We start from the raw sequence: 10646 nt of genomic DNA, 5'->3' as shown, positions 1-10646 counted from the left end.
CAGGTACGGAGGAGCCTGGTAGGCTGCAGTCCGTGGGGTTGCCGAGTCGGACACAACTGAGCGACTTCACTTTCACTTTTCACTTTCATGCACTGGAGAAGGAAATGGCAACCCACTCCATTGTTCTTGTCTGGAGAATCCCAGGGACGGGGGAGGCTGGTGGGCTGCCGTCTATGGGGTCGCGCAGAGCTGGACACGACTGAAGCGACTTAGCAGCAGCAGCAGCAGAGTACAGGTAAAACTGTAATTGGTAAAGAAGTAACAAGTCTTCATTTTAGCCGAGAGGTCAACGTTTGGTGTTTTGTTGGTTACAGACGACCTTGTTTTTGTCTTATCACAGATTCAGAGACAATCTGATGTTGGTGTCCTGTGAGACTGTTTGTATCTAATAGGAGATCCTGATTCAGTTGTGAGTGCTGGACCAGTTTCTAGATGTCAGGGCTGCTTTCCTATTTCTCATTTTACTATTTTTCAACCTGGCAACATTATTCATCTTTAAAAGTTCCGATTAATCAAAAATTCATGGGTCAAAACATTAAAAATGTGACAACTCTTATTTCTGTAATTAGCTTACACAATTTTATATAAAAGTGAGGTCACTAACATTAGTTTGCTAGTTTACACAGTTTTATTTCATATAATTTTATATACTTACAGTAGTTTTAGTTCAGTGAAATATGCAATTTTATAAGCATTGTTAAACTGTTGAACATTGAACCCTATTGCTATTCTCCCATCTGATGAGAAGAGCTAGCCCAAATATAGATCCACATTGTCTATATTGTTTCAGTTATCTTTTCTTACTAAATATTTTCTCACCTAAAGAGAATTCATTAGCTACTTTTTAATTATTTCTGAGAATATAGATGGAATGGTACACAGCCTCCAGCCTGGTTTCATTGCAATGGTTTTACACTATATTAATGAAAATAATTAGCAAAATTAAGGTTCATCTTTTCTTCATTCTTTCATTTACCCCATAAAGGTAAGACATCAGTAACTAGTTAACACCATATTAAATATACATGTCAGATTAATTCATGACTGAGCATTTTCTAGTGTTAGACATCTTGAAGACACAATGGTGAACAGTTCAGAAGTGATCATTGCCACCTTCTTCTGAAAAGACATAATAATAAAAAAAAACTAATAATAGTATTTAACAATAAATAATAATCAAATAATTACTGATTGTTAACATGTGTGCTGTGCTTAGTTGCTCAGTCATGTCTGACTCTTTGTGACCCAATGGACTATAGCCTGCCAGGCTCCTCTATCCATGGGGATTCTCTAGGCAAGAATACTGGATTGGGTTGCCATGCTCTCCTCCAAGGGATCTTCCCATCCCAGGGATTGAACTCAGGTCTCCTGCACTGCAGGTGGACTCTTTACCATGTGAGCCACCAGGAAAGCCCAAGAATACTGGATTGGGTAGCCTATCCCTTCTCCAGGGGATCTTCCCAACCCAGGAATCGTACTGGGGTCTCCTGCATTGCAGGTGGATTCTTTACCAGCTGAGCTACCAGGGAAACCCTATGTCAACATAGTCTGAAGGAAATTAGTTGCAGCAGCAGTATGGAATAATAGTGGGTACACAGTTGCTTTAGTTAAGATGGTCATGGAAGGCCTCATTGAAGGAGTGCATTTGAGATTCAAAGAATGACAAGGAAACAGTCAGGCAAGGCCAAGATAGCATGTGCGAAGGTGTCTAGTATCTCAGGTCTGACCTTACACCCTACCGTTCTCCTTCTCCTTCACCCAAAACCAGGCACACTGGATTCTTTATTCTTCCTTGGACTAACAGCATATTCTTGCTTGGCCCCAGTGTGACTTCAAGACTCACTTCCTTAGTTTGTTCAGGTATCTGTCCAGATATTATATAATCTAAGGCCTCTTGTACCACATCATCTAAATAATCCTCTTACACTTTTCCTTCTTGGCGTTAATCATGACCTGGCAGCATGTATATTTATTTGTTTAGAATCTGTTTCCCTCCACCAGAATGAAAATATCCTGATAACAGAACTTAGTCTCCTGTTCACTGCTTTATCTCCAATGTCTAAAGTACTACCTGAAAATAAATATTTGATGAAAAAATAAATGAGAAAAAGGCCTTGAATATGGGAATAGCTTGGTAACTTTGGGAACTGTCAAAGATCAGAGTGGCTAGAGATTGAGGACGGACTGGAATGAGGTGAGGTTGTAGAAGATGAAGGTTTTTCCCTCAGGTCATACAGCTCAGGTTATGGTAATGAGTGGACTTTATTCCCATCCAGTGGGAGGTCATTAAAGGTTTTGGACAAGGAACTAATTTGAGAGCTGCTGTGGCTACCATGTTGGGAATGGATTTTAGAGTGACAAGTGAATTATTAAAAAAAAAAAAAACTTTTTATTGTGTATTGCTGGATAACATATTAATGATGTTGTGATAGTTTCCAGTGAACAGTGAAGGGACTCAGCCATATATATGTGTGCTTAGTCGCTCAGTCATGTCCGATTCTTGTGACCCCATAGATGGTAACCTGCCAGGCTCCTGTGTCCATGGATTTTCCAGGCAAGAATACTGGAGTGGGTTGCCATTTCCTACTCCAGGAGATCTTCCCGACCAAGGAATCCAACCCAGGTCTCCTGCATTGCAGGCAGATGCTTTACCGACTGAGCTACAAGGGAAGCCCAACCATACATATACATGTATCCATTCTCCCCCAAACACCCTTACCATCCAAGCTGCATAACATTGAGCAGAGTTCCATGTGCTATACAGTAGGTCCTTGTTGGTTATCCATTTTAAGTATAGCAGTGTGTATATGTCTGTCCCAAACTCCCTCACTATCCCTTCCCCCCTTGTCAGGGTGAATTACACCTGCAGTTACGAGGCAATTATGATAATCTATACCTATGCTGTCTAACCCATGTTCTTATTTAAATTCAAATTTTAAAATGAAATGGAATGTAGTAGTAGCCACACTTCAAGTGCTTAACTGCTACATGTAGTGAATGATTACTATACTGGACAGCACTCATATTGAACTTCCCATCATTGCAGAATGTTCTTTTAGTACTGTTTAGGTACTAAAGTTGCCTTGCAAGAGGATGGTAACAAGGGAATGCAGGTAAAATGGACAGATCTGGAGAACTGATGGGCTTTCTTGATGGAATAAATGTGAAATTAGATCTGCAGATCAAGGATGGCTCCTAAGTTTATAGTAGGAAGTTTTCAGAGGTGGTGGTATTTAGAGAGATGGGAAATACTAGAGGGAGAAACGGATTTGTGGTGAAAGATCTATTTGGGTCATGTTAAATTTTTAATGCCATGATACATCTAAGGTTGAGTTGGCAGTAGGGAGTTAGAAGTAGAACTCCTGAAGTTTGGACTTAAGATATAGATTTGAGAGTTATTAGCTTCTCATAAATTTCCTTTAGTTATGCTTTCTCTGACATCATCAATCTCCTCTATCATTCTCATCAGTTTCAAACATATTCTATTATTACCCATGATTAAAATAAAAATAGAACAAGAAAGTTAGCTGTTGCCCCATTTCTCTGCTTCCCTTTACAGTAAAATCTCTCACTTTCTTAGAGATTGATGATGTACATAGTTTATGGGATTATGGATAAGAAGTCATGGAGAGATCAATTATAGCAAGGGAATACTAATAGATTAGGATACATAAAAGTGGTAATTTGGGAAGTAGAATATTTGAAATCAAATTTCAGAAGTCTCAAATGATTCCAAATTTCAACGCAGTGTTGTTAGTAAAGAATTATGACAAAAGAGATAAGATCCCTTGTATGGTTAAATTTAGTGTTGGCACTGAGCTGGCATTCACTAACTTGGTCTCACGAGTCTTCACTGTAAATATCCAGTCTGTCTGGTTGTTGCCCCTGACATACTGGTTATGAAATATCATCTTTGGTCAAGCAACAACTTTAAGGAACATTAAAAATTTGGAACACATCCATAGAACACAATGACCAGGATGCTGAAGGGTGTGGACACCTGGGAATGTTTATCTTAGAGAAAAGAGAAGACAGAAGGATCACAATTTCTTCTCTTCAAGTATTTATGGAATTTCCGTAGACTCTCAGCCATGTATAAAACTTGTTCTGCCTAGTAATATCTAATAGTTGTTGAATGTTTACCATTATTCATGCATAGTCCTGAGAACTTATAATTCAATCTTCTTAACAGTCCTATGGAGGTAGGTTGTGTTATCCTCATTTTAAGTATAAGGAAACACAAAAATGTTGAGGAACTTGCCTCTGGTAACATAATTAAAAGTAAAGAAAGCTGATTTAAAGCCCAGGCACTCTGATTCATTTATATCCTTAGCCACTCCGTTAACCATATGATTACACTGATGCCTTTTGATTCAACATAAGGAAGAACTGTCAAGCAATTAGAACTGCTTAAAAAGAGAAAATAAATGCTCATAAGTCCCACATAATATCTTCAGATGCAGCTAACATATGTCCAAGGTTATTTTAGAAGGAACTCAGTGCTAGATGAAAGATTAAACTATCACTAAGATTCTATATTTAACGTAGTTCTTTACTTCTCATTCAGCTACCCATTTCAAGCCTACATGTTTTGTAAATGTGTTACCTGTATTTCTACCTAAGCCATTAACAGCAATACTGTACTTGGCAGAACCGAGGGTAGAACTATTTTCATACCCATCAGATCTTCCCTTCAGGTTAACATTGTATGGTTATTTGATCAGCTGTGAAGCTCCCTAGTCATATAATTATCCACTTACACTTTATATCTGTTCACAGGGACATCGTAAGGTACTTTATTAAGTGCTCCACTGAAATCAAAATTCATTAAGTTTATCTCATTCCCCCTAGCCACCATCTAATTAGCTCTTTCCAACAATTAAATTAGGTTAATTTAATATGGCCTGTAGAGGATCCCATGCTAGTTGCTCATGACCACTGATTCCTTCTTAAAGTGTTCAAAAACCACCTAATAATTTGCTATAAAATTTTGCTGAGGTTTTTTTACTTAGTAAATGTTTATAATGCTTCATAAATATAACTTTATATAATCCCATATTTTTTTAATCTAAATTATACAGATGAGAAAATTGTGGCAGAGAGGTTAAATAACTTGCCTAGGGCCACATAGCTAATAGAACTAGTCCAGACTAGCAGTTTGACTTTGGAATCCAAGCCTGTAAGGACTAAGCTACACTACTTCACTGATATAAGACTTTGCAAATCCTTTAGCCTCTTTGTTTTTCTCTGTCTCCTACCCTTCCCCCTCTGCCAACCCTCAATCTCCTTTTTGAAAAGCAGAATAACGTTTTCCCATTTCCATTATGTTAAAACTTGCAGAGTGTTAGTTGACTTTACACAGATTGCCTTTATTTGACATGGTGCCTCTCCAAAGCTACCCACGACATCCAGTTCACCAAACAGATTCTTCAAGGATAAGAATGATGTAGAGATTAACTTTCTCCTATTCCCCATCTCTCTTGCCCAGATTCCTCAAAAAACATTATCTTTAAGACAAATCAATAGTGTATCATTTAGTTTGAGAGAATCTCAGTTACAGCTTGTATAGATAAATTACAGCAAATGTCCTGTCACCTATCAGGACAACCCTTGTGATGACTTTTGTGTTTCTGTATTAGGAAAGGATCATCATTAGTCTGTATTTGGACAGACTACATGTCTTAGTTTTAGCTACTATAATAAAAATGCCATAGTTTGGGTAGCTTAAATAACAAGTATTTATTTCACAGTTATGAAGACTTGAAGTTCAAGATTTGCTGTCTGGTGAGGGTTTGCTTCCTGGTTCATAGCTGTCTTCTTGCTATTTCCCCATAAGACAAGAAAAGGGTCTAGAGAGCTCTCTGGGTTCTCTTTTATAAGGGTTTATAAGGCTCCACCCTCATGACCAGGTCACCCCTGCAGGCCACACCTCCTAATACCATCACATGGGGGATTAGGATTTTCACATATGAATTTTGGGGGCACACCAACATTTGGTCCATAATGGTATCCCATTACTTCCATTTCTCTGTCCATATATCTTCATTGAAATGCTTCTTTAACCACCCTTATAATCAAAGATTGCCACACAAATTGTATATTGTTTCCATATCAATTGCTAGCCCAGTCTTTTCTCTTTGATCTTTTAAACTCTATACCCTTTTATTGTCTCAATCAAATCATGACTTTCATCCTCAGAATCTTGATTTTACATTATTGATAATCATTCTTTTGTCAAGATTTGTTTGGAATTTAATGTCCCCTCTCTCCTTCCTCTTTTACCCATGTAATTACACAGAAGTATTTTGATTATTGAGTATACTTCACATTGCAGCTCATTTATGTGGCTCCAAGAAAGAATTTGTCTGGATATCCAGTGGTGCTTACCTAACTGTGAATTTGAAAACTGATGAGTCTGTGGGAGAAAGAGGTTTTAAACTGATTTTGGAAGATATGACACAGAAGCCATCACAGAAAAGCAATATTGGGATCCAACTGCCTATTAATGGTAAGTAATTGTTTTAAAATATCTACTAAAGCAGGTACCATATATGCGTTAAAACAGAACCTGGAGCCCACTGGTTTAGGGATCAGTGGCAATCACTTTAATACTAAAAACAGGATAAGCTCATTTCAGACCATTCCTTACGGACTGAGACTTTGGCAGTTCACATAGATCATGTGAGGTAATAAAGTTAATTGGGGTGTGTACATGTCTATATGTGTGTATGTTGTTTTTAATTGAGAAATAATAAACATGAGAGACAGTGAGTTGCTATTTAAAAGATCCTGTGGGGCTTTCAAGCTGAAACAAGAGGAGAGTTCAATGTGTTTCCATGTCTTTGTTTACATATTTCTTCTATTAAGTAACTATCTCCTCACCACCACCAAGAACCCTCAAAATATTTTAGATATATTACCTTTTCTGCATAAAATAGAAACAAATGTACTGATTTTTTCCTACTTAGTCTATCTAATTTTAAGCTAGCGTTTCATTAGTTGTGCTTAAGACTAAACCTAATGAACCTGTTATTAGGAGATTTTCTTGATTAGAGTATAATAGCAGGAAAATTCAAATAATCCACATTAATGCAAAGTTGTTTTTTTTTTTTTATGGCAGTCTATCTTAAGATTCCAGGTGACTCTAGTGGTAAAGAATCCACCTGCCAGTGCCAGAGACTCAAGAGACACGTGTTCAATCCCTGGGTTGGAAAGATCCCCTGGAGAAGGAAATGTCAACCCACTCCAGTATTTCTTGCCTGGAGATCCCATGGACAGAGGGGTCTTGAGGGCTACAGTCCCTGGGGTCACAAAGAATTGGACACAACTTAGCAACTAAGCAACAACAATCTTTCTTAGGATAGTGAAATGAACAGGCTCTCCTAAGAGTCCTGAATTTGAGCCCTAGACTAGTGAACCACATTGTCCTATAGGTGTGATTTTTTTTCTTTTTTTGGCTGTGCCACAAGGCACGTGGCATCTTAGTTCCCTACCCAGGCAGGGACCAAACCCGTGCAACTCTGCAATTGAAGCACAGAGTCTTAACCACTGGACCACTAACAAAGTCCCCTATAGATGTGATTTTTAATTGTTAAAGGCCTGCTCACCTAATTGACCCTTCTTCTGTGTCCATTGCTTTTGTTTTTCCATTGCTTTATCTTTAAACTGACCTTTAGCCTCATTTCTTTTTTAAAGTATTGTAAAGTAAGTTGAATACTAATAAAATATTGCTATGATACATGTATACAAACAACCCCAAAATCTGAGTTACCACATAAAGTGTGGATTACCAATGCAATAAAAGCCTACAGTAATGCAGTGAACTTGATGCATAAAAAATATGTTTTAGTAAATACCTTTTGTGGGTTTTTTCCCCCTAAAGTCCAGGATAGTCTTAATTTTGAAGAGTTTGCATATTTGTAAAGGAAGAGGGAATCCATGTTTTATACATATCTGAAAAGAAAGTAGAAATGATTTTACTTAAGTATTGAATAATCAAGTGCAAATCCGCTATGCTATAAATTTTTTGTTTTAAATAGCTTTCTGGTGTAAAAAATAATCTCAAGTAAAGAATTAACAAGTGAGCATATCTTAGGAGACCTGGGTTCAATCCCTGGGTTGGGAATATATCCTATCACTCCAAAATTATATGGTTATGGAAAAATTTAGTTTTCTTCATATTTAAGGAAATGCTTAACTATTAAATTTCTTTTTAAATCTGAGAATGGAGTAAACATATTGCTATACATTTTCCTTATGATTTTCCTTTATATATACAACTTATTTTGAATACACAGAGCATAAAATATTTTGATGTGTCTAAATATATGTACTGGGATAACACAAATGATGCTACAGAAAGAACAATCTCCAATAATTTCATGATTAAGTGCAACATTTTTATTTCTTTTTTAAAAAAATTGATTTGTGTTCCAATTCACCTAAAGATATGTGTTTTAATATGAGTATATTAACATGGTGTGTATATTAATACCTTAGTAAACTGTTGATTTTTGCTCATTTAAAAGCATTGGAAGAAAAGATGAGTCTCATCTCTTGCAAATAATGCTAGTTTTGAACTGACAAAAGGAGTAAATGCCTTCTGAGATTTAAATAGATATTCATAAGTATTGCTATCTAATGTTTTGCTGTTGTTTTTTTCTAAGGGCTTCCAGTAGAAAACAATACCAGAAGACAGCCAGCTCAAGACTCATGTGGCGTTCCATTTGTTGACCCATTTCTCATTGAAGGATTTGAGAGGAATACAAATATCTTGCCTGCAGAGGTCGGGGAGCCCAGGGTGGTTGGTGGCCGTGCAGCCGCTGTGATGTCGTGGCCCTGGCTGGTCAGTCTGCAGCACCAAGGCCATCACTACTGTGGAGGTGCTCTGATTGGGAGGCGGTGGGTCCTGACAGCGGCACACTGTAACTTCAGGTGTGTGCCTGGGTGGTGGGGGTTCTGGGATGCGGCAGGTGCTGATAAGGAGCTATTTGAGGGCCCATGGTGGGTACACTCCTTCTCTCCCCACATCATGAGAAACATTAAGCACCAGCTCCCACTGATACAGTCCCCAACTTGCAAATGAATGAATGTATTAGGTTGATGAAACTTTCTGTGCTTCACTAATAAAATTACTACTAATAGCTTTTAATTCTAAGAGCAGCTTTCTGCTTCTAGGTATAATTTAATTAGTAAGTAACTAACAACACCCTCCCTTCCAACCATAAAAATGGAGATCTCACATTTTTGCATCAGTTTATCAGCACGGAGCCTAGAGCCCAGGGGTTGCTTATATGTGGCTTCCTTTCCTCCTTACTCTCCTGTGGATTGTCTGATTATCATACCCAGTCCCAAAATAAATCTGTAAAGTTTGAAAGAATTTCAAGGAATGTCCTTTAAAAAGGAACATTTATTTTCTTTGATTTTATCTTACTTTTGATCTTAATATGATATGGAGATATCTGAAAACTCCCTCAGAGGAGTCTTAGCTTGACGTTTTTAGTATTATCTCCCAGAAGCAGCATGACAGCTGACGCTGTTGCACAGTGTCCCATAGCTGCACAAGTAGATACAACATTTTCAACGTCTCTGAAATTGGCTTTACAATAAAAGCATCTAATCAAATAATGTGGTTATCATGAGCCTTCAGTGAACTAAAAACTCAATTTCTATACTATCCCCCAACTCTTCCTTTTGATACAGGTAAATCATAAGAAGGCATACTTATTAAGACAGTTTCAGACTTTCATGTGCTTAAAATTACCTGGGGAGTTTTTTGTAAATGGAATCTTAGAGTATTAATTTTGAATTTTGAGTTGATGAGTTATGTTTGGAATTTTGCACTTTTAATACCTGTGCTAGACTTAATGCATGTGGTCCCTAGACATTTCTTTGAGAAGCACTGTATTAGGGAGTAAATATAACTTTCAGAATAGTTTCAGTGACCATTACATAAGTACATCATATAATGCATAATATTATGATTATAATACATATGATTATTACCTTGAGGCAGCATGAATGTTAATTGTAATAAAAAATACTGAATAAAAAATTCTGAATTTTTTATTCAGTATTTTTTATCTGACATTATGAAGACAAGGAAGTAGACACTTTAAAATTTTTCTCAAGGGCTGAATTAATAAGAAACCTCTGTTTCCTATGAATTCAAGATAATAAGGATTTTAATGTGGATTAGAAATGTTAAAGAATATATTTTTAGTAATTCTGAGACATGATGGCCTAATTAAAAGTGGAATCTATTTCCTCACTCCCTTTTATTGTGACAAGTACTGTCACAGACTACCTGGTAATAGGAAGAAGTTACCTGGGGAATATAAGAAATAGTGATTTGATACCAGTGAAAGCTGTGTACATTCACCCCAGCTTCACACAATTTCCTCCCAACGATGATCTATCTTTGCTGCATCTGGAAAAACCTGTTGAACTAGGTCAGTATAAATAACTTTTTTCCATTTTGAACCTTTGCCATATAGTTTTTATCTTGTATCTTGCTTAGAAGTGCTGTATGTACTTTTCTTCCCCCAAACTTATTTATTTTTAATCGAAGGAAAATTGCTTCACAATATTGTGTTGGCCTCTACCATACATCAACATGAATCAGCCATAGGTATACATGTGTCCCT

The 10646-nt window shown here is 37.1% G+C and overlaps 1 protein-coding gene across 1 annotated transcript in view; it reads left to right on the top strand.

Annotated features, from left to right (window-relative positions):
* The window catches only part of OVCH1 (ovochymase 1), a 93839-nt gene that overhangs the window by 77311 nt on the left and 5882 nt on the right, over positions 1-10646 (top strand). Inside the window, exons 22-24 of the mRNA XM_010856036.1 lie at positions 6335-6508; positions 8667-8934; positions 10291-10451. Of these exons, the coding sequence (XP_010854338.1) occupies positions 6335-6508; positions 8667-8934; positions 10291-10451 (603 nt within the window). The remainder of the gene's footprint in view (positions 1-6334; positions 6509-8666; positions 8935-10290; positions 10452-10646) is intronic.

This window comes from Bison bison, unplaced genomic scaffold, assembly GCF_000754665.1.
Source record: "Bison bison bison isolate TAMUID 2011002044 unplaced genomic scaffold, Bison_UMD1.0 scf7180017864370, whole genome shotgun sequence".
Classification (NCBI taxonomy): Eukaryota; Metazoa; Chordata; class Mammalia; order Artiodactyla; family Bovidae; genus Bison; species Bison bison.
The sequence above is the reverse complement of the archived record's forward strand: the minus strand, read 5'-3'. Positions and strand labels throughout refer to the sequence as shown.